Source organism: Strix uralensis, chromosome 25 (assembly GCF_047716275.1).
Source record: "Strix uralensis isolate ZFMK-TIS-50842 chromosome 25, bStrUra1, whole genome shotgun sequence".
Lineage (NCBI taxonomy): Eukaryota > Metazoa > Chordata > Aves > Strigiformes > Strigidae > Strix > Strix uralensis.
In genome coordinates, this window is record NC_133996.1 from 7,791,597 (window position 1) to 7,818,089 (window position 26,493).

Consider the following 26,493-nt stretch of genomic DNA (forward strand, 5'->3'; position numbering starts at 1 on the left):
TCCATGCACAGTTTTTGTCTTTTTGGAGTGGGGGACTGCGTGGAGAGGCCGAGCTCTTGGTCCGTGGATCCCTGCAGCCCTGTCAGGGAAGTTAGCATTTCTCTCACTGCTACATTTTAAGGAAATCGAAACAATTTTGATTGTTTTAAAATTTTCATTGGAGGCTTTGTAATGAAAATTATTCTTTTTCCCCCCTTGAAAAACAATAACATTGCCCTTTCCACCCAGCTTTGTTGTTTACTTCATCAATCATCCTTGCTCATTTCAAAGGAGTGCCACGACAGCTTTCTTGGGTGTGAAAATTGGAATTTCAGTTCTTGTGCTTGCATACAGAAGTCACTTGGCACGTGTCCATTGGTGAGTTAGTCCAGACTGTCTCATCAGACCTCAATTCTGAGGGGAATAAAAATTCCAGCTTTACTTTCTGGGACCATTCTGCAGCATCCACCTCAATTGTACTGTGCTAGAAAACATTTGGGATTGCAAATTTGTTTACCAGACCTTTCTAGCTATTGGCATCTACTGGAAAAAAGCCTAAAGGGAGTAAGAACAAATTCAAAAGGTTTCCAAATCTCGTATTTAACATTCATGGTTATTTAAATAGTTCTTTAGGTCCAAGTTTGAGCACTTGGACCTCGCCGAACAGGCCTGCCTCTTGCAGACGAGGCTGAAAGAGATGAGAGGGAGAGAAAAAGCCTCACTCAGTTAGTCTGGAAGGGCCAGGTCCTCCGAGAAGCCATTTGGAGTGTAGTCTTTAAGCTAATTGTGGGTTTGTGTTTGCGTAAGCGGGTGCCGGAGGGCTGCTCTTTCCAAACTGATTTTAAACCCAACGCGTCCATGATGTGCGCTGTAGATCCTGTTGGAAATAAATAAATAAACCCACCAACATGCAGTTCAGTCCTCAGAATCTCAGACAGTTTTGTTTGTGTTATTTTCATTTGCCTGGGTAATCGAATTTGTTGGAATTAGGGGTTTGTCTGGATAATAACATTTTCTAACCCTCTGGAACAGAAGAGGGCTGTGGTGAATACCGATGTGGAGAGTGCTGTATTGATTGGAATAAACTGGCCCTAGATAGCATCAATTACCCACTTCTGATGGATGTTTACTTGCTGGCTGCCAGGTTTGGATTGCACAGCATTAGCCGCCATTTCAGTCTGCTAGAAATGCTCTAAAGAAGATGTCCCTCCGCCTTTGCTGGGGGTCTCTGGCATGTGGAGGAGACCCGCCGCGCTGGGGGATGCTGGGGAACGGGGCACCCTGGCATCCCTGTGAAAGCCTGAGGTGAGCCTGGGCCTTGGCAGCCTGTCAAACCACGTCCTGATTACAGCGTTCTGCCTGGATGTCTGTGGCTGGTCTACTTAGCTAATTGCCTCTTTTCTGATGTTCTTTGGTGATGACTAATGTCAGATGCTGCTGGATGTTCGGTGACAGAAACAAGGGCACCTGTAATGGCTTGCAAAGCACCTTAAAGGCTGCTCCCCCAGATGGGTGAGGCTGGGGAGATGGATGATGGGTAGTGACCATGACCCTAGTTTGTAAGTGTGAGTGTAGGTGATGGCTAAGCTGTATCGCATCTGAGCCAAATCCTGCCCTGTTAATGGTTAAGCATCTATAATGTAGATCATTTGTGTTCTTGTATATATGTCCTTCTCTGTGTGGAGGAAAAAATGCATTTAATTTTTCTAGTTTCCCCAGGGTTGTTCAGCCTAGAAGCTATTTGGTTGATGATCTCTTGTTCTCAGGTGTTTGATGTGTCTGGTCTGGAGCCGTTCAGCTCTGCCAGCCCCATGCGTGCCGGTGACCCCACTTATGTTCACACCGAATTTCCATCCAGGAGGGGAGCGGGGCCTCTCTGGTGGCTGCGGCCCCTCGCCTTGGTGGTCCAGCCACAGGGCTCCCCACAGGCTCGCTCCGTTGCTCGGGGGTCAGGGACAGCTGATCCTGGCAGGCTCAGAGCCTTCAAGGAGGTTTGGGGTTAGAGACAGTGTCTCTAAGTGTGTTTTGTGCCATGGAAACACCAGGGCACAAGGCAAACTGGAATCGTAGACGTGTGTGTAGGAACAAGCTATAAAGCTGGAAATGTGAGCAGGGCTGTGGGGTGTGATTATGTTGCAGTGCATCAAGAGGACCAGAATTCATGCTAAAAGACAAACGATTGCACTTGTAGTGCCTATTGTAGCTGCACGATCATCTGCAGGATAGATTGGGATTAGCATTGTAGTAACAACCTGCTGCTTAACACCCAGCTACTCAAGCCTCTCTAATGCTTCTGTGAACTAAAGGAGTCCTCCCCCCCACGCTCTGCTCCTGTCTGAGGAGACAAGGGTGGCAAAGCCATTAGCTTGGAGCATATTCGTTAATGTGGCATAAGCAGCTAAAGAAGATGTATTTATGCTCCTTCATTTGCAATTGATAATCTCAAGAGTGAGAGCTGGTAATAAATTTTCTCACTGGGGCTTCTATCCCTCTGCAGCCCACGCTGCAGAAGGGAATAGGCAGCTCATTTACATAAGATAATGAAACTGCAGCAAAATAGTAAAATTGCAAAGCAACTTTGTTTTAATAATGACAGATGCTTCTTAAACACTTTAATTATGTCTCTCAGAGCAGTTTTAGCAAGGCCACAAAAAGGGAGAGCAATATTGCTGAAAATACTTGGAATAAAACTCATTCCCTTTCTACAACTTGAAGTCTCCTCCAAACCAACTTTTCTCCTTTGCTCAAGTGCTTTTCTGGCTCAGGGGGTGCCTGTTCCGGGTCCTGGGAGAGCACAGATGAGTCCTCGCAGGCAGGTGACCCCCGCGGGGGTGGGATGGTGTGAGCTGCAGGCTGTGAGATCCCAGACACTGACCCGGCCATCGCTGCGTGGGGGGACAGTGATTGTTCCAGCTCTGAGCAGGAGGGACAAGGGCCTGGGCAGGTCTGTGTGCTGCAGACACCAGGGTGCTGGGGACTGCGATTTCTTGTGCTGTCCCACTTGAATTTTTGGAGGCGGCTGGGAGCAGCAGGGCTCTGCCATGGGTTTGCTGCTTGCTGCCATCCCAGGGAGCTGAGTGCCCTGATTCCCCAGGAGCAGGAGAACCGTGGCTGTGCCCCGTGGGCTGGTTCCCCTCGGCACCCACAGCCCCTCCGCTCCCCGGCACTGAGGAGTGCAGGGGGCTGCCACCGACTCTGTAAAAATGGTGCAGATCTCTGTGGTTAATGATACCCCAATAACAACAGTTTTAGCAGCAGCCTAAACTTCCCTGAGCAAAATTCACTGTCAGAGTGTAGCAGACACTTTGCTATAAAGAACCAGTGAATGGAGCATCCAACAAAGCATAGGGAGAAAGATAAACACATTAATGGAGAAAAAGCCATAATGTGAGTAAACAGCATGCATGTAGAAAATGGAAAGAAATTCTGGGCAGCAGGGGAGGATGAAAATAAGCTAACTAGTGCTGAAGGGTAAAAAGCCCTAAAAGGATGGGATGGTCTGTGCCTGAAATCTTTCTGCAGCGCACTTCCAGCCTTTTCTGCAATGATTCATCTAACCCTGTACTCTGCCGCGTGCCCCCTTTCTTCCTGTAATGATGCCCCTTTCCCTTCTGCTGGAGGTCAGGTTCTGGTTCCACCTGCTTCCCTTTAATGCCCCCAAACAGAAGCTGCTCCAGACCTGCTCCTCCTTTCAGCCAATGCAGAGTCTCTTTGGGGTTGTGAAGTATTAGCTGTATCACAGTCACTTTGCTAATCTACAGAAACCATTTCAAGGCACATTATATACAGAGCCCATATGTTACTTCAGCGCTGCCAAAAGAGTTCTTGTTTACTAAGATCATGCTTTCACTCGGTGTTCAGAGTGTACTAAATAGCACCATTGATACTACTTAAAATAAAAGGTGTCAGCACCCTGTCTGCCCCAGCAAATTGCTCAGCACTTTCAGCTCTGAAAACGTCCCTGTGCACCAACACCTCCGGCTGAGCTGCTCCTGCTCGCTCTGTCTGGCAGCGGGGCCTGATTCTGCTCCAGTCCTGACCCGTCCTGGGTGCTCCCTCGCAGTGTGGAGAGCAGCCCTGGGTGCTCCCCCATCTCCCCGCGCACCCGAGTCCGCAGGCAGCACGGGGATGCCCCAGGCAGGAGCAGCATTAGGGAACCCCTTCTTAGGTTGGAGCAGGGCGTTGCACTTTTTAATTTTTTTTAATGTCTGTAAATGCAGAGGAAAACCAGAGCCACGTGTCCATGGCTGCTGATTCTGTAAACATCCGGCGAAAGAGCGGGTTCTGCTGGGGTGTGAGCAGGCACAGAGCCTGTCCCCGGCCCCAGGCCCAGCCGGGAGCTCGGTCCCGTGACCCTCACCTGTCGTTCTGCTGACAGAGCCGGACTCCTGCTCTCCTCCCCTTACCTGCCCCTCTGGGTACGACGTGTCTTTCAGTTTTCTGGTGTCTTCTGCTTTGTTTCTTTTCCTCTGTTTACCTGAGCTCCTGCAGGATGCACAGCTATCCGAGCCACAACCCCACATTTTCCTAGTTAAACGCAGAACGTTAATGTACGACACTGGCCCCGTGGCTGGTTTGATGTTTCAGTTCTGGTGGAAGAATCCAGTGCAGAAGTTGCACAGAAATTCTTGAAGGAAGATGTCACCAAATTCTCCCAAATGTCATGAGCAAGTTTGGATTCGGACTGGGTGTCCAGCAAAGGCTCAGGGTGAGCTTTGTTTTGTGCCGGCTGCTCTGCCGTGAGCTGGCGAGCTCGCTTTGCTGCTGGGTTTCACCTCTTGTTGCCATTACGCTCTGGTTCTGTAGGGCCCAGCCTGCCCCGTTCCCGCGTCGTTCCTCCTGGAAGGGGGGATAGCGGAGGGGGCTCCCGAGGAGGCTCCGTTGCTCCCTGCTGACTGCCCCGGGGAGCAAGTCGCTTCAGTTTCTCATCTGCAAAGCAGGAGATGGAGGTGGCATGAGCCGTGCTCACCCCTGGCGTGCTCAGCAAGCTCGCTCGGGGTGACGATAATGCCACTTCTGAAAATCGCATCAAGATCCTGAAAGGCTCTCGATGCCTGAAAGGCAAGGGCTTTTTCAAGTGGAAAGTTATTTTATTATATGTAGTTACAGCTCCCTGTTTCCACGGTGGTTATGGGCCTGCATGTTAACGACGCATACCCAATTCTTCTGACATGTAGCGACCATCTCTCGCTCTGTTAAACCCACCACAGTGTGCATTAGAGGAGACGCTGGATTTCCCGCTGTCCTCATTCTCTCTGTTCCATCCCCAAATTTTCGTTAAGGAAATCAGGTGTATTTTGCTGATGGAAACATTTAGGTCCAAATTTCCTGAGTCCTTCCTGAGTGACAACGTTTTGGTTTGTTTTGAGGGAGCAGGAAAGAGTTGGTGTTCGTAGCTGCCGGGTGGAGAGCAGGAGCGCAGGGGAGGAGTGGTGGTTGGTGCTGGCTGGCCTTCCCTGCCAGCAGGCACAGGGCTGTGTCAGAGCTCGGACATCCAGGGTCAGGGAAACACCTGCTTGCAGATGTGTGATTACCGCTTTAAAATGGGATTTTGCTGAAAGAAATACAGGTTAAAAATTATTCTCTCTGCTGAGCTGAAAATCTAAAATGCCTAAAGGTGCCTGGATGGGACAGGGAGGTGGGAGACTGGGCAGAGATGCTTCTCTCACCACTTCCCAATTTTTCTCCCTGTTTTGCCCAGAGGGACTAATTGGTGCTCAAAGGAAACCGATCTCCTTTTTTATGAGTGAAATCTGTTGTCTGATTAATTATTCATTTGTAGCATGATTGGCAGCTTTGAGGTGGTGGGTTCACAGTCAGTAAAGGGTGATCTGTTGACTGACAAGGTTAATTGCTGCCTCGCGTTATTGGTGATAACGATTTATGTTGACAATTCCTCCTATCCCTAGCACAGGCGGAGGTTTGCCGCGCAGGGTCAGCCCACGCTGCCCTGTGCTCCCCTCAGCAGACAGGAGCAGCCGTTCCCTTGCTGCAACCCTTGGCACGTGGGAAGGGATTTCATCCCCAGAAGCAGGTCTCACATAAGCAATATAGAAGAAGCTTTGTAAAGGCATCGGTTGCTTTTACCTTTTTTTCCCTTCTTCTTTTTGACATGTTCTCTGCATATTGATCAGGGTTCAGAGTATAAAAGTGAGACTCGGCTCTGCTCTGAAAGTCCCTCCTTGGCAGTCAAAGCTGCAGTTTTCCAGGGGGCCTGAGTGGATAGAGATGAGAAAGATTTATGAGGGTGACCCTTAAAATTAATTCAAATGGGAAGGAATTGACTTTTAAATCTCAGTGTACAGGAAATGGCAACTTCTGGGGATTATTTAATAAATGCACAAGCACAGCGCCTAAAATGCCACCGTTCCGCCCCAAGGCATTTCCAGGGCAGTGCCCGTCTCTTGCAGTGAGGGAGAGGGGTGTCTGGGGAGCGAGGCTCGCTGTCCCCAGGGCTGTGCCGCCACTTCTCGAGTCTGTTCTGTGGTGGCCTGGAATGGCACAGCACCAATCGCTCTCATTGTTCCCATCCCCAAAACCGCAGACATTTTCTCCCTGCCTCAATATAATAAAGCAGAGTCATAAAGATTTCAGACTAATAAACACTGGCCTTTAGGGTGCTCTCAGCTTTTATCAGGCTAATAAGATTTTTGACTTACATCGAAAGGCAAAGCAGGTAAACAGAGCTTTTATGAACCTTGAAGCCCGCTGGGGACCTGCGGGCTCGTCGGAGGGGCTCAGGCACCTTTCCGTAATGAAAAGCACACGCAGCCTCCGGGCGAACCACACTGGGGGAGCGCTGCTGCAGATGGCTCTTCGTGAAGTCCCGGCACTTAATTGTCTGATCCCAAACTTTCTGTAGGTGTACGAGGACAGGGAGAGTTACGCTGTCTGACCCCCGTCGTCTGTTTTACCCCCCTCTGCCCGAAGATGAAGCAAATGGGGATCTTTCCTTCCTCTCCGTGGGGCGCGGTCAAGCCCATCATCACTGCTCCTAAACGTGCACAAATCCCCTCTGGCGAGCAGCACCAGCAGCTCTTCTCAGATGTTTGGGTTTAGTTGTGAATTGGTTTTTTTATCATTGACTTTTTATGGCTGATTATCAGGAGAGGCAGGGGATGTCATTAAACAGCTTGGTTTTAGGTATAAAATTTCAACAAGGAAGAAGGGAGTTGTTCAGTAGAAACAGGCATAAACCTCATTATTTTCTAGAAATTATTTTTTATTTAAAATTTAAAACCATATTACTTCATACAGCAAACTGTGCACTTTGATATATCACAGTGTCTTAAAAAGGAAAATAATCAGAATTTTTTCTTTTTTTTTGAAATTTTATTTACATCAGCCTAGAATGATCAGCAAGTAACACAGTTACTATGAAACCAAAATTGTTACAAAATGTTTACAAAAAACTATATTCATAGAAATTCTGCATGTCCACAAAGGAAAATCCCCTGAATGTCACGGAGACCATTTTTTCCTTTTTTTCCACTCTTTTTTTTTTCTTTTTTTTTCATCTTTTTTTGAGAAACATGTCAAAGTAAGGTACAGTCAGCAGAGGGCTTGCGGCACCGCTGCCCGGGAGCGCTCCTGCCCCGCCAGCCCGAGCTGCCCGGGGATGCCTGCGCTGGGCCGTGCCGTCGCACCCGCAGTTGCCGGGTGTTGGGGCTCGGGGTCTCCCCGCGGTTTGGCCGCGCGTGGCTGGGGTTAGCGAGCGCTGGGCAAGAGCTGTCTGGCTCTGCAGAGTCCCTTTGTGGCGACCTTCCCAGAATCCTGCTCCGCAGCAGCGCCCGCCGGCGGGGAGCAGTGGCTGCCCGGTGCTGGAGTTGGTTCCCCTTTGCATATTCCATCTCTTTGTGGATCTGTCCTCTCGACATCATACCCTACACGCGCTGTTGGTTAACTCCAAACAGAAAAGCAACCCCAAACAAAGCTCCCCACTGTGCCCCTGCTCTGTCTCACAGGAGAGCTGGAAGGAAAAAGCGAGTGATAAAGGGACAGTGAACTGAGGTGACAACAGTTTAGATACAGTTTAATATCCCAAACCTGTTTTTTCTGTTTTTCCTCCTCACTTTTTCGGTCCCTCTGCCCACCAAGTGAAGAAAGGAACTGATTTACACAAAGTTGGAAGTCAGATGGTTTCTAAGACATTGAGTTGTCGATAGTCACAAACAGGTTGCAGAAGGCTCCGAGGCTTTGTCATCAGGTCTGTCCCCTCTGAAGTCGCCCAGCACATCGCTGCTCAGCGTCAGTCGTCACTGCTCCTCTGGGATAAAGCACCTCATGGCTTAGGGGCTCCCGCACTCCCCGGGGTGAAGGCAAGGAGCTCACAGGGTAAATGGAAGCAACAGGAGAGACTCCGGTCTCTGCCGAGCAGTGTGGCCACAGGCTGGACTAACCCTGGGCCTGGGGCCCGCAGCTCACCCTGCGCTGGAGCCAGGGCCCTGCCGGGCTGCGCTCCCAGGCAGCTCCCCCTGCTCTGTCCTCGCTTTGAGCAGTGCAGAACATTGCCTTGATGTTAAATTTCAAACGTTTTAATGGTCAAGATTTAAAGAAAACTGTAAAGTAGGTGCATGAAATTAGCGGCTATTTCATGGCCAGTGTATGGTCAGTGCAGAGAGGGAAGGGGAGAGGTTAATCTGCAGGGTTTGGGCTTGTTGGCAGATAGCACCAGTAATTCCAGATGCTCACCTATTACTCTGGGATATTGGTGAGTAAAATCAAATCAAACTTGGTGTCAAAGATGAATAAATGGGGTTTATGGTATTGGTAATATTTACTCTCTGGACATTTAAAGCCAGTTTCAGGCTTTGTTTTTATCTGCCTTAATTGTAAGAATCTCTAAGAGTTTAGAAATCTGTAAAGAAAACAAAATCTTTTACTCTGACAAGCCTAAGGATTTGCAAAGGAATACAGAAAGAATGTCATTAGCTTTGGAAGCAGACCCATACTTCCAGTCTGTCCTCTGCTGTAGGTATTTGGTCAGCAAACTATTAAGAATATGATGTCCATTGAGTTGGCAGCTTTTACCCCTAATTTTTCATGTTTTCTATGAAAAGGTGGAAATTAATCTAAATTCTTTGCATATCTTTGAGTCAAAATATGACAAATTACCTTTTTTTGTTTCAGGTCACTATGTTGCTTCTTTATATCACAGAAAAAACAAAATAAGGACAAATTATGTTCTGTGATGGGGTGGGAGGGGAACAGCTATCTCCCCTTGAGCTAATTTGCTAATTCTGATCAGCTCCAAAGAAAACCTTCCTGACAGCCTCAGAAAGAAACAGGTGGGGAAAAAAAATCTGAAATCAGTTACAAACAGGTTTGTTCCTTTGGGCGAGGATAAACTTTCCAGAAAGGCTTTGCAGGTAGGGGAGGGCAAACTGGGTCAGTTCAGCTGCTGGTTCCTGCGGTGGCCGCGGCACCTCGCTACGCTCACGGCACAGAGGGCGAAGCTTCGGGATGCAGAGCTCAGGCCTCGGCTGCTCCATCGCCGCGCTGCCCTGCCTGCCCTCCAAACCCGGGTTGGGGGGCGTGCAGGAGGGGTCCCAGCAGCGGCGCGGTCTGCGGCAGGTCACTGTCCTCAGTATGTCTGCGAGGGCAGGAGGTTACTCTTTTCTTCAACATCACTGTTTAAATCAGAGCTTGTAAGCACCTTTGCAGTACTCTGATGTTCTGGGTTACAATGGGCAGAGCCATTTCTGTTCGTTTCGTTTTGCAAATTAAGCCACAGAGTGTCCCACTGGCCACCCGTGCGGTTCCCCATGGAGGGAGGGATGGAGCTCAGTGATGTTACTCGAGTGTTGCTTTCAGTCAGCAGAGGGGTCTTTGGTAATTCTGACTAAATTCATCTGCAGGACCAGCCTTCTGGATTAAGCAACCTGAAAATAAGAACACAGTTCATGGAAGATTTCTTAAAAACATTTCAGTGTGTGTTTGCTTAAATGACGTGGAGATGCTGCCTGAGGGGCTGTGGTTCCCCGGGCAGAGCAAGAGGGGTGTCAGGTTTGGCTCACACAGTGCTGCTTGTCCCCGGCCAGCCCTGGCCCCGCAGGCTGAGACTTCGTCTTTCAGGTCTCTGATGCCGTGGAGAGCGTTTAGTCCTAAACCAGCCATAGAGTCCCCTCCTGCTCTGAGTGCAGATGCAGCAGAGCTGCAGTTCAGCGCTGCTGGATTTCACGGAAATTGGTACCGTTCAGCTCTTGGAGACAGCTCTGCTCCAGCTGCGGCTGATGCCCGTGGGCTCGGCCGCTTTCCGCGCTTCTTTGCAGGAGAGACCGAGCTTTGCAGAGAGGGTGAAGGAGCTGAGGACCCGGAGATCATGGTGTCACCCTGGGCGTGGGCTGGCGTTTGGCACAGGGCGTGTGGGTGCTGTCACTCGGAATGGCAGCAGCTCCTGTGCACCCCACCCTGTCCCGTCCCTGGCCAGGAGCTCGGCTCCCTCGGGCTTACTCGCCCCTTTGCGGGCAGCTGGCTTGGATCTACCGATGAACGTGTGTCGCCTTCTCCCAGCGCACCCCCTGGGGAGTTCCAGCTGTGGGTGGCCACGGCCAGCACAGCCGTGAGGTAAAGGGCCACCGTGAGCTGCTTCGAGAGACGGCACGGCCTGGACCGTCACGGTGCTTCACAGATACCTTTCCCTTTCCTGGACAACGTGTCCTCCGTGTGCTGTGTATGTCAGTGTGGAATAGATGCTCGCACAGACGGCTGCTCATGCTGCACCTGACAAAGTGTTTCTTTTTATTGCCATGCTAAAGAAGCCTTGCTCGGGGGCTCCTCCTTACCCACCGAGGGTCAGTTTGGCTCAATTCTCTTTAGCCTCCATGTGTTTTCAGTATGTAAACATCAGACTCCTGGATGGTAGCATGTTTGGACTCCATGAGGCCTGTAGGATCTAAGCATTAAAAAAAAAAGGAACGAAAAATAACAAAAACCAGAAAAGCCCCAAGACCCATGTTACAGTCCGTGCTTTGAAGTTCTTCTGTGCCAGTGATCGATGCAGTTGTGTTGCAAAGGCCTTGTTCTTGAAATGAACCAAACCAGGCTTTTTTTTTTCCTTTTTTTTTTCTTGTTTTTTAATCCTTTCTTTCCTAGTTAAGAGTGCATCCAGCCTTGTCTGCCGCAGTTCTGTCCCTCCCGCCCCCCCGTTCCCATTCCCTAGGGAAACACAGGTGTCAAGCCAGTGTTGCAGGTCATGTTGTCCTTCCCCGGCAGCCGTCGGTCATTGAACGTGTGCATGTTGATCACGGCGTCTGTCTTCACCATGACGGGTGGCTGGGGCTTGTGTTTGACCCGGCGCTGGCAGGTGAGCGACAGCCGGATCTCATCGGCCATGGCGCTGCAGAAGGAGCGCTGGGGAGAGCAGGGACAAAAAGCACCGTTACTCCTGGCAAAACATTCTGCTAACCTCTCCGTGAGCAGGAGGATGCTGAAACTGGGCTCTGTAGAGGGCAAGCACCGGGTTTAGGTTGCATTTAAGGCATCAGCTGTGCTTAGTGGGGCTTCAGTGATGCACGGGCGTCTGATTGACCCCTCTCTCCTTTGGCAAGAATTGTACCTTTGACACACTAAATCCTGCAAAAAGGCAGAGCTACAGGCGGCTGTTGGAGTGCTGGTGCTTTGTGTGATCCCTGCTGGGGGTCTGGTAGGTTTATGTGCTGGGAGTCAGAGGGCTATCGAGTCCTGCTGGGCTTGCTAGTGGGCAGTTTTCCTTCATCTATCTAGTCCGTCACGTGGGCAGCTTGCTTTGATTTCTGGTTGTGCGCGCAAAAGCACTTTCCACTTACTGCACCATGACACGCAAGGAAGAGGGGAAAAACATAAAAGCAGTCCTCTTGTTTCATGAGCACCACTCAGCCACTGCGGGTGGGATGGGCTGTTTGTGTCAGTGTTGTTGATAAGATAGTTTGAGGTTTCCTGGTGGGCCCTGACCAGTTCCTTGAGGCTCTTTGAATGGGAGTGGGGAGAAGAGATGGAGACTTCATGCGTGTACACGTTACGCCTGGAATACGCAACATGATTGCATGGGATAGTGGCGAGTGGATATAACAGCTCAGAAAGGTCCTTCCCAGGGACCTCTGTCCATATTTTCATGGCTTATGTGTCGGCTTGCTCAAAATTGCCCTACAGATGTTTACTAGGCCAGTTACTGCAGCAGCAGATGACCCTGATCGGGGTGGACGTGGTTTGCCCCTGCCCTGAGGCTGTCAGAGCAGGACAGAGCAAGGAGCCTTAGGGATGGCGTCTTGGGGGTGCTGCATGTCAGCCCTTGGGCTGCGGGCGCTTGGACCTCCAGGCAGCAGGGGCAGGGCTGGGTCCCTCTGCCCGTCTCCCTGCCTGTCTCTGGGGTCAGCGTGCAAAATCCTCAACGCTGGGCTAATGGTGGTGCAGGGAAACGGAGGAAATCAGTACCTGCTCACGCTCTGCCGTTTTGCGCAGCTTGTAGATGAACTCCACCATGGCCACGAAGACGGACAGCACCAAGCCTGCTGCCAAAACGATGAAAATCCCACCGATATTTTGGATGCCCAGAGCGCTGGCCTCCTTGTTCTCGTCCTCAGGGCAGCCATTCCCCCGCCACCACTTCTCCTTCATTACATGGAGCTTGTCCTCCTCCTGGAGCTGGAGGATGGCGATGGTGATCTTGTCCCTGTAGGGTGACCCTGGGGAGAGGGAACACCATTACACACAGAGGGAAGGGAGGACAAAACTCGCACAAAGAAGGGGACCACGTCTGCGTTAAGCAGGGCTGTTCAGAGCTCTCCACCAGGCAGACAGCGTAAGCTTTGGTATTTGGAAATCTGCTGTTGGCACTGGATGATCTCAATCCCATCTGTTGTATTTGTGGCAACTACCCCCCCTCCAGGGTACCTACAGAGACCCCACCGCTGGGACTTACCCATGGGAGTCCCAATCCCGTAGCCTTTGGAATCGATGAGCCCCCCGATCTGAGTCAGATTGCAGTTTCTCTGGGTGATGTATTCGATGGTGGTTGACTCCATGAGCAGGGCGTAATCGGCTGTGAGGGTTCGCTGGATTCCTTCCTCATTGTTTTTAACAAGGGCCGTGGGTTTGCTGCTCATGAAAGCCCACATCTTTTCAAAGGTGGAAATTTTGGATTTCTGGAAGGATGATACCCCCCCACCCCCAAAATAAGAATTAATCTTCTGTTTTCTGAAACCTGGTATCTTTTCAGTAAATAGTAATAATACCAGTTTGAGAACAGATCACACAATGGAACTATTACCAACTTGACCTTGTCTTAAACTTCTCTCTACTTTCACTGCCTGACGTTGTTTGGCTTCATGTTGCCGTAACAAGAGACAAAGGTTCCAGCACAGCTCACAAAAAGGCACCGCTCGGGAGACCTTACCCTCGGGGTGGGACTGAACTGTTCATTCACCTCAGTGAGGTGCAGCGAGACCCTGCCTCCATGCCCTGCAGAACCTGCTAGTGTGACAGGCTATCAGCATATCTGTTTAAATGTATTCGTTTCCTAACCAGAATTTTGTTTATCCTGTAATGTTTCTGCACAATGAGAGAAGACAGAACATTTCAGAGGGCATGTTTTTCTCTTTTGCATGCACACTGTATTTTTGTTTTTCCTTAAGTGTCACAAAGAAACATGTCTCCTCTTGAGATATGTGCAACTGCTAAACAAATTCAACGTATCCACGTAGAGAGAGGCATAGAAATATTCAAGACAATTGTCTTACAGCTAAAAATAAAAGTGGATATTCTTCCACTATCAACAGACATTCTGTTAAAAAAGGAGGATTATGTTTTCCAGCTTATTATTCATGTGAATGTTTTTTTCTTCTTCTAGAAAACGTGTTGGGTAAGAAGAAATATGGTTATTTTATGTCTTTCCATACCACTTGAAACACACCATTTGTCTATGACCAGCCTCTGAATTGTCTCTGTGTAGGCCGTCACAAAAGACGTAGCTGGCCTTAGTCTAGAAGGACTCCCCAGGAAAGGCACACCAGCTTTCCCTTGGTCCCTGTGCTCGGGTGGGTGAACACAGCTCTCATCAAACCAGCTCTATCTGTCCAGGTGAGCTTGGGTAAGCACTTGGGTATTGAGGCTCGTGTTTGTGCTGCTGCCTGCTCCTTTATGTGCCATTCTGCTTTTCTGCCTAATTTCTTGTGTTTCCTAGATCTATTTTACCGCCTTATTTTATAAGAGGCAGCTTAGTCAGCCAAAACCTCCTCCTCCACAGCACTGCTTAGCAAGAGCCTGAAGCTGGCTGATAAGTTGGAGGGGCTGATAAGTCCTTGTGCTTTGCCTTGAATAAGGGTAACTGCTCACCTGCAGCTGCGTGAGGAGTCGCTGTGGCAGAAGCTGTGCTTTCTGGTTTAGCTGTCGTTTATCTGTTTCAGGTCTCTGTCCTTCCATATGAAAGCAGGAGATGGAGCCCCAGCCCATCCCAACTGCTGCTATCACATCTCCCCCTCGTTTTTTCAGTATCACCCAAAATGTGCCACCATAGGGTCTTCTGATAAAAACACTATAAATAAGGGTAAATTAGCTGAGAAAAAAAGTCCTTCATAATGTTTTATATTTCAAATGCTTTGCCTGTCCATCTCTTTTTTTTTTTTTTTTTTCCAGCATGTTTAACAAAAGTTAAACAAAGGCTTAACACCCCAAAACTGGTTAGTATAGGTGGTGACAAAGGCTGTTCATCTGTCTTTAACCCTGTGGGCTCCTTCTCCTGACTGAAATATCCGTGGACTCATTTCTTCTCAGTTAAAGCTTGTTATAATCCACTTGATGAACGTGCAGTAGCGGATGTGCTGGAGCAAACTTCATTCAAGAGGCTAGATAATCTCCCTCACTTGAAAATCTGGACCAGTGCCTGTAAGGTAGATTTGTGGCATCTATCAAACCTCAAAGAGCAGCAAGAAATGTAGCCTCCAAAAGGATTATTAAATATCTGTGCATTACAATGGGTAATTGAAATGAATAGTGCACTCAGCTTGCTGATAAGGACTTGTTTAACATTTATATAGTTCACATCAGAGGCCTCTGCTGGGTTCACTGGCTCTCCCTTCCTCTCCTTCTCTTCCTGCATTTAATGCTCCTTGGGTGTTGACACAGAGCTCTTAAACAACATCAGTGTTCTCCCAGTTTAAAGCATAGAGCAAAATAAACTGGCAAAAAATCAATAGGCTGCATTTAGTGAAGCTAATAGGACTTGCATGAGGCATTGTAGCTCTTCAGGCAACTTAAATTACATGAGACAGGGCTCCCTGGAAGAGAAAAAACACTTTTCTCTTCTTAAATCACTGCTTCTGACCAGCTGAAAGGACTTAATTGTGTTTTGAAATGCCGGGAGGAGCCCAGCTTTCTCAGCTCCCGCTGTGCTCTGGAGCCCTGCTCGGGGCGTCCGGAGGGGTCACCCATGGTGGGCGAGCACCCTCTGGCTGGAGCGTGCCCAGGCTGGGGCTCGGCCCGAGGCCGGGGCTGCCTGACGCTGCCGCCGAAACGGAGACCCGGAGGTGCAGGGCTGAGCCCTTCGGCAGCGAAGGGCTGTCCCCTCGCAGCACAACATCGCTCGTTGCGGTGGCCTCATCCTCCCCAGAGATGAGGCTGTGCTGGCTCCTCCGGGGCGGGCAGGGCAGCTCGACACACGGCTCTGGTCAAGGCACCCTCAGGCTTTCTGCGTAGTCTGAAACCTGCCACCTCCTCACTGGGAGTTTATCTCCTATTAGTTTCTTTAACTTGGCTAACATGAGATAAGAACAGTCCTTTTCCAAGTGAAAATTTGTCACCTGTAATTCTCAGCACAGCACTAGCAGTTTGGTAGACTGGGCTATTTGTTAAAAGTCCAATTTAGAAGCAATTGTCAGTCATTGTGCGAGTAGTCATCAATCAAAAATTGCAGGAGTAGCCGTGCGGAGGAGCGTACAGTGCCCCAGCTCACACCCAATTCAACCACTATACATTTGCTCCTATTAGGGGAAAAGTTGTTCCTTCCTCCCCCTGCTCCTCTCAGAATTCTTCAGCCATACTGCAAAGGTGGTCACTTATTTAGGGGAATTTGGGTGACGTCACCTGAGATCGTACCATACAAACAAGCAAAACCATCTTAGTAGTAATTTAACATTCCATAAAGAAGGAACATAAATTGTGTTTATTTTGCTGGACTCTTTTTTTTTTGTCTGTACGTTTTATTTTGCTGGACCTCTAATTTTACAGCTTAAGTAGTTTACCTTAAAAAACCCTTACTGGGGTTAGTTACTGGTTTGCTGTGCTGTGCAAATTCCTTCTCTATGGAATCACCATTTACTTTTATGGGCTGCATAAAAAAAATCTGAGATGGTGCAGGCAGAGAGACCATCCTATGCCCCTGCATCCTCTGTAGCGTCCCAGGTCCCCCTCAGCGATGACTTTGCTGCCATGGGTAGATGAAGAGGAACTGCCTGGTTGCTCCAAAGCATTAAGATAAATGGCCTGACACTGACTTCTTCCTGGCAGAGAAGTTCCAGAGTCGGAAACTCTGGAACGTCAGGAATGATGGAGATTATGGCTAATAAACGAAGGCAGTAGTTTAATGCTGCTGATCAGCGCAGCCATGGTTCACACCAGGGGGATCGTGTCTCTGGTCTGCTGTCCTCTGCATCTTAATAAAACCCTGTGTTAGTGCTAAATGAGATGCAGGTATGAAAAGCTGAGTACCAGCCCCTCTGAATGCAGCAATTGCAACGACACTGAGAACGCCTCTAAATTTATTCTTTAGAGTCACAGCTCAGAAGCTACCTTTAATAACCAATGCTTCAAGACCAGTCACCCAAATAAATTAATGGAATAGTTTAGAGGAGCCACTACAAGGCATCTTGCCAAGACATACAAGCTTTTTTATCAGTGAAATGGGCAAGAAAGTAACTTTCAGGCTTAAGATTTTCAATTCCAGCCTGTATGACAAAATAAATTGATTTTCACCGACTGAAGATACTTACTCTTGAGGATTTAACATCTCTGTACAAGTGAATATATATGTACACACACTCTCACACTTGTACTCCAAACTGCACATTAAACCCGGCGTTTGTTCAGAGACAGACAGCATCCTTTGCAAGATAGGAAGGATTTCTGGCATGATTTATAATGAACACTAGATGCTGTTCCTAAATTAATTGATCTGTGTTTATTCCTGTAACTCAATCTGCATTGCCAGGGAATAAATAGCTTCTCAAAAGTCCTTTTCATTAAGTCGAAATCTGCTAGAATGGCTGGTAAAGCTCCCTCTTCTGCTTCCCATTTGCTGTAGCTGGTCAGCTACACAGGCTGTAGCTCAGCTGCACAGGCAGAAACCTTTGTGGGAGCAAGATCGCTCACTGTGGGTCTGCCCCAGAGATGTGGTTTGGCTTGGTTCAGTCAGGAGCTTGCTCTGCACGAGCCCTTGGGCCTGACCACGGGCAGAAAACTGGTTAGTGCTTTGGGAACCACCTCAGGGAACAGCGTGCAAGGCGTTTGCCTCCCTCTTCCTCCCGTTTCCCAGCTCTGGGATCGCACTCTCCTCCTGCAGCACTAGATCCCGCTCGGTCAGGCCTCCCGGGTGAGGTCCAGCTAAGGACAGCTCTGACCACAGCCGACGGGGGCCGCAGGGCCCAGGCCGCAGCTGGGGGGGGTCCGTGTATGAGGTTTGCAGCTTCTTTAACACGGAGAAGCGGAGGAGTGAGTTCCTAATGTGAGGGGAACAGTCATACAAGGAGCAAAGCAGCAACCTGGGCTAAGTCCTAGTGGATAATCCACAAAATAGGTGAGATCCGAGTTCGGACGCTGCCATCAGCCTTTTCTCCCAGCTCAGCAAACTGCAGGGGCTTCCCCTCCAGATCTGCGGGAGCTTTTCAAGAGCAGCGGTCGCACGGCAGCGTACAGCCCGCGCGGGGCTGGCTCTGCTGGCAACCCCTGTTAGCAGAGCGGAGGAAGGTGAGGTGAAGCCTTGTGCACTTGGCCGCCCCTTCGGTCCCACACGTGGGGAGGGAGGGCAGGGCCCCGGCTGTACCAAAACCACGCCGGGATTTGCCCTGTCATTTGACAAAGACCTTGCTGAGGGGAGGGAGAAATTCTGGCTCTCGCATATTTCTCTGTGCACAGGGACAAGTGAGCACAGCATCCCACACGAACGCTCTCACCGCTCCAGTAATCGAAACACTTGTCAGAAGGGACAATTCATCTCCAAACAGCAATAATAATAAAAAGAAAAAGGAAAATACGCTGCATCAATAAACCCTGCCAAATGCCCGTTAGAAGCCCGAAGAATGATTCTGGTGGATAACGATATGAAGCAATAAATATACTGTGTCCTTGATGATTTTTAAAAAAGACAGTTTCCTTTTATTCCCATATAAAACTCTTATTGGAAAGAGTAGTTAAAACACAACAGTAAAAGCCTGCCTTTTCCTGATAGCTGTTGTAGGCCTATATTGCTTTTGGAAGGTAACGCGATGCATCTGGCCATGCCAAAGACAAAACTGCCTGCACCAGCTCCACTGCAGAGAGCAAACTAACCGGCAGCAACCTGCTATGCTGTGCAGCACTTTCATTTCCCAGAATTAATTAAAGATCAAACCAAACCAGATCCTCTGTGTTTCTTTACCAATCTGTATTGTTGCCTGTCAAAGTAAGCGTGGATGGTCGGAAAGTACAGTGACTCCTTAACCAAGTCATAGCCAAGAAAAGTTGCAGGAGAATGCTGCTGTTCCATGTTATTAAAATTCAGCACATTGGCTTCCTGTAACGAGGCTTGGCAATTAAACTGCTGACAGCCTAGTCTAGCTGCCTTTGCACCGTGCCTATTCAAATTATTGCAGCATTCCAGGCCCAGCCTGCTTTTTAAAGTGTGGACTGTGTGTGTCACGCTTTGGCCCGTGTATTTCCTCCTGCATTAGGGTGACGGGGGGAAGGCCTGTTCCCCAGCGCTGCTCGCAGCAGAGGTGCGGGGGGAGGCAGCCGCGTCCCTGCAGCCAAGGGCTCTGCTCTGCCAGCGCTCCCGGGGTGTCAGCGTGGGCCGGGTGCTGCACCCCGAGCTCTGAGCGGTGCTCCCCGGGGAGCGTGGCTGCGGCCCGGCACCGCCTGCAGTGGGAGCCCCAGACCTGTCCCTAACGACGGCTTTTTGAGTTCATCTTGAATTTAAATTCTTCTCTAAGGCAGGGTGATCATTCCTTAGATTAATCACCCCTCATTTCTATTCCTTTATTCTCTCTCTCTTTTTTCAAAAGTGTGTTTTTACAGGCCAGCTGTGGTTTTAAAGGGCTTAAGTCTTTCAGTTTCTTTCTATTTTTGAGGCAGTAGTGAAATATGAATGCTCTTAGCACCCTCCTCTGCAGTGTTGGCTAACTTCTGAAATTAATTATGCTTTAAAGAGAAGAAATTAATGTAATTTGATTCTGATACATTGGTGGTGTTACCTTGTGCTGGGTTTCAGAGGTTAATAAAATTTGACTACATTAATGTGAATACCTGAAGGACAAGAAAGATATTTCAGCTGTAAAAAACCCGGTCAGGGAGGGCACTTTGCAACATCTGCCCAGCTTTAGGTTTAATTTGTTCTCTCCTCTGTCCCTGAGGGGTGGCCGGGTCAGCCCCAAGGGCTCTGTGGAGCTGTTCTCGCAGACAAGGAGGGAGCTGCAATGGGCGAGATGTGGAAATAGGGAAGATACTTTAGGGAATGTAAGATTTTTCTGTAGGGCTTTAATATAAGATGCACCTGTCTCATTGTGCCTGATACACGCTTTGTATTGGGGTGTCTGAGCCAATATTGGGTACAGGCTCCGAAGCTGTAAAATCAATATAATTTGTAATTGTGACTTCAGTTAGCCACAGGGAGAGGAGGCTTTGCCATGACGTGGATCTCGGTAAGCTAAACTGTCAGAGTCTTGACAAGGACATGAAACTGAAACAACCTGCTTATAAGGAGCCGCAGTGGTGGCTTAGGAGGCTTTTTGTCTTTGGGTCTTTGTTCTCACTCCCGTTGGCCTGAGAGCGTTGCGTCTCTGCCTGGAAGGTAGAAAGCCTCTGCCTGGTCTCACCTTGAAGAAGGTCATCGTAGCTCCATCCTTCACTGCTCCGTACTCTATTTTTGTCTGCTTTGCCAAGTCATCTGCTGAGTCGATGGGGGATTCCATCCTCTCCACCGTCAGGAAGGCGGCAAGGTTGGCCGTGTAGGACGAGATGATAATTAGGGTGAAGAACCACCATATGCCACCAATGATCCGTGTAGACAGTGCTTTGGGCATCAGCTCAGAGCCTGGGATGGGAGAGGGGGAAGGAGAAGGAGGGAAGAGGAAACAAGAGAGAGAAAGGACCCAGATTATATATACATAAGTACATTATTTACAAACGTATATTTGTTATAAAGGATTAGGTTTCACTGTCAAAACTGCAACAGCTACGCAATTAAAGCCAACTGGTTTTGAGGCAAATCATCCAGACATCTTGCATGCAGGGAAGTCAGGGCGGGGTTTGTAGCATTTGCAGAAACCCCCTGTCCCTTTATGGCTGACCTTGGGTACAGTGCACAATTTACAGGAAACATTCAAACTGAAGTAATTAACTAGGCTGCTTTTATGAGATTTAAATAGCAAGCTATTTATGAACTTTTATGCGTGTTTTGTTCTGCCATTTAAAAAGTGCTTTGCTTTTATATGGATTACTTTTCAAAGGACTCACTCTAGGGAGTGTGTTCAAATACACAAGGTTTAAAAAAAAAAAAAATCAAACAGCGAGAGAAAGGAACTATCAGGGTCCAGTACTTTGAATACCAGTTAGAAATAGGGAAGCAGGAGATGTTGCAGCATAAAAGGTGTAACAGGTCTGGAATGACTTTTATTGAGCAGACATGAAGGACTAAATGGGCTGTGCTATTTTTGTAATCGCCCAGGATACCTTTTAAAGCCAGGAAAGAGCTTTTGGTTTGAAACAACTGTGTTCAGAGGATACCTCCAAACTGGAATTTGCAACAAAGATTGGGCTTTGCAAAGCGATTTTAAGCAGTGTGGCATCAAAGCATAGCATGGAGTGCAGCTGTCCTCCTCTCCCAGTGCAGCAAGGAGGCACCGGGAAGCAGAGGAGCTTTGGGTATTGAGGGCTGCTTCGGTTCTCCTCAAGGTCCTGCTTCTTTCCTGTTCCATCTCTTGCCCTTTGATGCACTGGACGGTGTGACATCAGTCGAGCTTTGAAATATTTTTCTTCTTAGATGCAGAATAGAGTTAAAAAGAATACAGCTCTTTTCATTTATCAGCATCTGATAAGAGGATGATTCATCCTGCTAAAGTGTCTTGCTGGGAGCTGCCACTGTCCATCCGGGCAGCCGAGACGGGGAGCGGGGAAGAATCCCCGTCACACGCGGCGGCAGCAGGAGGAGCACGGGGCGTAGCACTGTGCATGCTGCCAAGCCGGTGCTGTAGTTCTTTTGCTCTCTGGGTATAACTACTGATACACGGTAAATTAAAGTGTGACAAATGTTTGACATTTTCCACTTATTTCTATTCCTGGATTTTCCTCAATTAGATCAGAGCTGAATTTCGTCTCTTATTCAGAGCTGCTCACAAGCTCCCCCTCTGCTGTCTGCCTAACAGATTTACTTTATTCATTCTGTCTATATATATTCCATTTGCTCTATTCCATCCACACATACGAATGTAATCCCATCCATATCCCATTTCTAAGGTCTCTGTCACTGTGGTATTTTACACCAGTAACACTGCAAACGTTCAGTCTCGCACGCAGTGGCTGCCAGGCAGAGCTGCCTGGGGGAGCTCCTGCCATCCTCTGCCCCAGCAGCCTTCGCCCTCTGCTAGAGGGAGTTTCAGGCCATTTCACAATGTGCAGAATGACCAGATGAGGATGAAGATGGAGACAGACCAGAGGGCGAGATGCCTTGTCTTCTGTAAAAGTTGATTTAAAACAGAGCAAGCCAGGACAGAGATCCTGAAATTAAACAAATTGCTTGAATTCACAGAAGTAAGAATTTAGAGAATCTGTGGGATGCTGCTGCATTTGGTGAATTAAACAGCCAAGGGAGACCAAGGCAGCATTCCCCCGCGGGGCACGGTGGTGGGTGCTCCTCGGTGCACACCAGCCGCAGGACACGTGCCAGCACGTTGTCTAGCTGCGTGCTTCCAGATGGCAGAGTCGGAGCTGCTCCTTCTGACACCTGCCAGTGCGCACACGCTTCATTAATAGTAATTATTGTTATGCAGCAGCATGTGTGTGCTGGCAGCCAGCTGCAGTGCACGGGGCGAGCCAGGAGCCCATCCCTGGAGCTGCGGGGTGAGATGGTGGGACGGGGGCTTGGGCCCGCGGAAGGCGGAAAGTACAAACAGAGGCAGGTGCCCAAAAAGAGCAGACTGAAAAGCTCTGGCCTACTCTGACACAGAAGAAATCGGATGGATCTTGGCATAAAAACCCTGGACCTTTCCCTGAGGTGCCCGGACAGGGCTTGGCCCTGGAACATTTCCCCCTCCATCTCCCCATCCCCGCTGTGCGGGCGGGCTGGCACGGCTCGGTGGGGTCCGGGTGGAGGTGAAGTTCAGAGGGAGTGGTCGGTAACAAATGCAGTGGCCAGGACTGCCGAGCACGGCTGGTTCCCCCTGAGGAGGTGGTTTCTCACTAGCCCCTTGCTGGCCTTGGCCCCAGCTGGAGGCCACTGGCCGTGCCCACGGCTCCCGGGGCACATCTCCACTGGGAGCAGCGGGCACCGAGCGGGTCCCAGGAGGTGTCGGGGGAGAGCTGCCTCCCCGCTCCCACACCTCGCTGCCGTCCAGCCGGGAGCTGGTGCTGCTGAACACCTCTGTGCCTTTCAGATATTTTTTCTCGTTCCTGTTGCAAACCAAGTACATTTCAAATTTAAAAAGCCATGACAAAAGGCCTGTTCTGGAGAACCAGCAGGAGGGGGTGTGAGCGGGGAGGTGGCGCCGTACCTTGCTGCATCAGCGCTCCCATCCCAAACCAGAAGCTGTTCAATAGGGTGAAGTTATTCTCCACGATGTCAGATCCCGGGTTGCAGGGATGAGCATCGTACCACTCGTATGGGCTGAACCTGCGGCGGCACATGGAAAGCGAGAGCTCGTTAGTCGGGATGTGGCATGACAAGATCCTAAAGGAACAGGAAAAAAAGAGCCTTAATACATCTCATGCTGCGGTACGGGGCCTGCTGACCCCTTCGGTTGTGAGGCTTATTAAAGACAAAGACAAATTCAGCCAAGATTTTCAGAAGTGACCAGCACGGCTGTAAGCCCTGTGTCCTGCATTGCAGACAGTGAGGAAACCTGGGAAGCCAGGTCCTTCTGAGGTGTCTCAGGTTGCTTCCCCAGAGCCTTCGGTCACTCCGGATCATCTCTGCAGCACTACGTCACACAACAGCAACGAGCACACGACCATGGGATGGGATGTGGTGCACACACACGGCCTCTGGTATGTAACAGTTCCAAAACGTGGGGAAAAATGGCATTTCTAGAGTGACTGAGGAGAGATGCCACAGTGATTCCGCAGCGGTAGCTGGGACAAACTGCGGTATTTCAGGGGACTGTCCCACTAGTGCCCATGGGAATGGGGGCAGGATTCAGCTAAGTGGGAGCAGAACTTCCCACCGTCCTGCCAAGCAGGAATCCTCCGCGGTCAGGGCACCAGCGCAACAGTGGGAACTGGTGTAGGTTCTCTGTGGACTGCTGTGATGCTCGGCCCGGGTGTGGGTGGTGGGAGAACGCTTGTCCCCTGGGGGGGCGTATTTCCATGGGCAGCCCTGTAGTTCTTGGGCAAAACCCAGGGAATTTTCTGTGATCTGCAAATCCTGCCTAGGATTGGTAGGCAAGCGCCACCGTGAATTGTAGCTCTTTTAGCCAGGATCTGGGGAGGATGCTCAACAGGAGAGATGTTAATATTTTTAGAGCTGTTTATTTACATTTTCTAAGAGTCCCAAATTTTACAGAGATTAAATTAAAAACATAATTGGTATAATTGCTTTTGAACCAGACATTAATTATCATCTCCGTTTCCTTCTGAAATCCCTGTAGCTTCACAGCAGCCCTTTCTCAAAGCCCAGCCCACAGTTTGTATTGGGAGATATTTCCCTCTGTAATGCTCTGCCAGATGTGCTGCTACCCAAGGAGATGTCTTGGTGCTTAATTTCACAGGTGCCTTCGGTCAGACAGTTGGGTGTGTTTGGAGAGGAGAGCCACAGCTCTCTCCGGGCGCGAAAACCTCCCCCAGGCTGTGCTCTGCATGGTCACGCTGTGAGATTCCCCCCGGAGCACGGGGACGCTCCCAGGGCCTGCGGTCCAAGCAGGGCTCAGCGCAGGAGGGCGTCCGTGGGGAACACCCGGTCGCGGGTTTTCGAAAGGTTCATCCTGAGTACATCTGTCCCACTTTTTGCTTCTAGTTTCCACATGCAAGATGCAGTTCAATGACCTCTCCTTTCCCTTCCTGTTATCTCGCCTTTCTGCAGCGGGGACCGCTGCCCGCGCTGGGTTTGCAGAGTGCAGAACCAGAGGCCTCGCTCAGGCTGCACCCCGACAGTCCTGCTCGTTCCTCCAGATAACACCTGGGCTGTTCTTACTGCCCACCTCCCTCTGCTTTTTCAGATAAGAGGAAATCAGAAAGGAAAACAAGAATGAGGCTGAATTCAGACCTAGCTTTACATGCTGCCTATTCCTTGAAACTTGCTGTAAATTTATGCCAGACGTGGATAAAGGATGGCGCTCAAGACCTTTGTGTTGAATAAAGCTTGAGTTCAAGAATTAGATGAAAACTTTCTTGGGCTGCTAGTGAAAGAATATGAAACAGAAAGGGAATTGGTAAGATCAGATGAGCCTGACAAGATGACACGCGGAAGAACTTCAAGGTCTCTGAGTGAAAATGTACTGGTGCTGCTCAAATTACACAGAAATATTCAGAAAACCGCAAAGCAATGGCAGAGTCTTCAGTGCTTGAAAAGCGAGTGGGACCATTAGTGGAAACAGAGGCGTAATGAAGGGCAGGAGTGAGCGGAGCTCGTTGACCCCAAGCTGGAGCCATAATAAATGGGGGCTGCTCAGGATTCACTGTGGGCTGGCTTCCCTCTTCCTCAGGTGCAGAATGGGGTCTGAGAAATATTTCATCAAAAACTATGATTATTTTCTTGTCTCTTCTTGGCCTTTTTGACAGGGAAACGGGAGCATTTCAAAGAAGTTTTAAAGATCTAACACAAAATACTTTTAAGTCTAAATTGTGTCTCCAGAGAAATTTCTTATGGCTGACCTCGTTGCAATTAAGATGAGTATCAACCCCCCAGCCCCGCTGTGCACCCAAAGGTGATGAGCTGTAACGTGAGGGCCGTGAGAGTCTGAGGACGGGTGGCAGTTGACATCAGCCAGCTGCACAGCTCACGTGCAACCTCGCACCAGAGTCACCAGACAAATTACCCCCACGAAGCCTTATAAATTGCTAGTGTTTATGGCTCTTTGGGGGCTGGGGTGGTTAGGAGCAGAGGCTCCATCAATAACTAAGAAAGACTGATTAAAAGGGGAGATGGATCAAATACATCCTTTGCCTGCCTCTAAATAGTCCCTAAGTTGGTTTTAAGTGGCATTGACCTATGATTATAGCATCAGCAGAGGACTCTGGTGCCTAGTTCAGGAGACTCATGTCTCTGAATTAAGACTTTGCTATTTTGACTGTGGTTTTCTCCTGAGAATGGAATTTTAGAGGCCTTGCTGGGGTCAAAAGAAGATATTGTTTCTATTACTTCTGAATACAGTAAATATTTTCCCCATGAAATCCCTTGCTTTCCATCTCTATATGTTAAAAGATCATTCCTGCAGAACCTTAATTACACCAAATACTTGGTGTCCTTTGAAAGAAAAAGAAGGTAGAAGAAATGTCAGGAGTAAAATGTGAAAAAAAATAGAATTGCAATATTTAAAAGATTCAATTTCAGCCAAAAAATAGCCTGATAGAGAAAACTGTTGTATTACATCATAACTTCTATGATGTAGAGAGATTATAAGGCTCATTTCAGGTCATTCCAGAACAAAACCAGAGACTAAACCACAGTTCTTCAGGGTTTTGTCCCTCAAGGCCAGCTGCTGGTTGTGCCGGGGTGCTCACCAGAGCGGTCTCAGAGCAGCCCCTGGGTTCCCGAGCACGGCTGCCCTGTGTCTGGGCACACGTGGGGGCTGGAGTTAGCCCCGACCCCCCCCCCCCCCCTCCAGCTCTGGGCAGAGCCGGGCAGGCCGGGGGGGTGATCAGGCTGGTACCCAGCTGGGGGCCTGGGTGCTCGGCTCTCTGGACAAGCATCTGGGTTTTGCTGTTAGTACCAAGTGGTGTCTGAGGTGTTTTCACATTGGGGCCTGTCCTGGCATTTCCTTCAACCCTTCTCAGTATTTACTGCGATGAATTTCATGTGCAGATACAATTTGCCCATTTAACATGCTTTGGAAGTGGGATCTGGACATTTTGGGCTGGGTTTGGCCATCATGGGAGTTGGGAAAAATAAGCTCATAAACATAAAATTGTATTTGAATTGTCATT

General features: G+C 49.2%; 1 protein-coding gene across 1 annotated transcript in view; it reads right to left on the reverse strand.

The window, feature by feature from the left end:
• Window positions 1-7,180: 7,180 nt before the first annotated feature.
• GRIK3 (glutamate ionotropic receptor kainate type subunit 3) overlaps window positions 7,181-26,493 on the reverse strand; it is a 122,109-nt gene continuing 102,796 nt past the window's right edge. The window contains exons 12-16 of the mRNA XM_074894341.1: window positions 22,908-23,026; window positions 20,016-20,233; window positions 12,878-13,100; window positions 12,391-12,641; window positions 7,181-11,331 (exon numbers count right to left, since the gene is read on the reverse strand). Coding sequence (XP_074750442.1) covers window positions 11,137-11,331; window positions 12,391-12,641; window positions 12,878-13,100; window positions 20,016-20,233; window positions 22,908-23,026 — 1,006 coding nt within the window. The 3' untranslated portion in view covers window positions 7,181-11,136. The remainder of the gene's footprint in view (window positions 11,332-12,390; window positions 12,642-12,877; window positions 13,101-20,015; window positions 20,234-22,907; window positions 23,027-26,493) is intronic.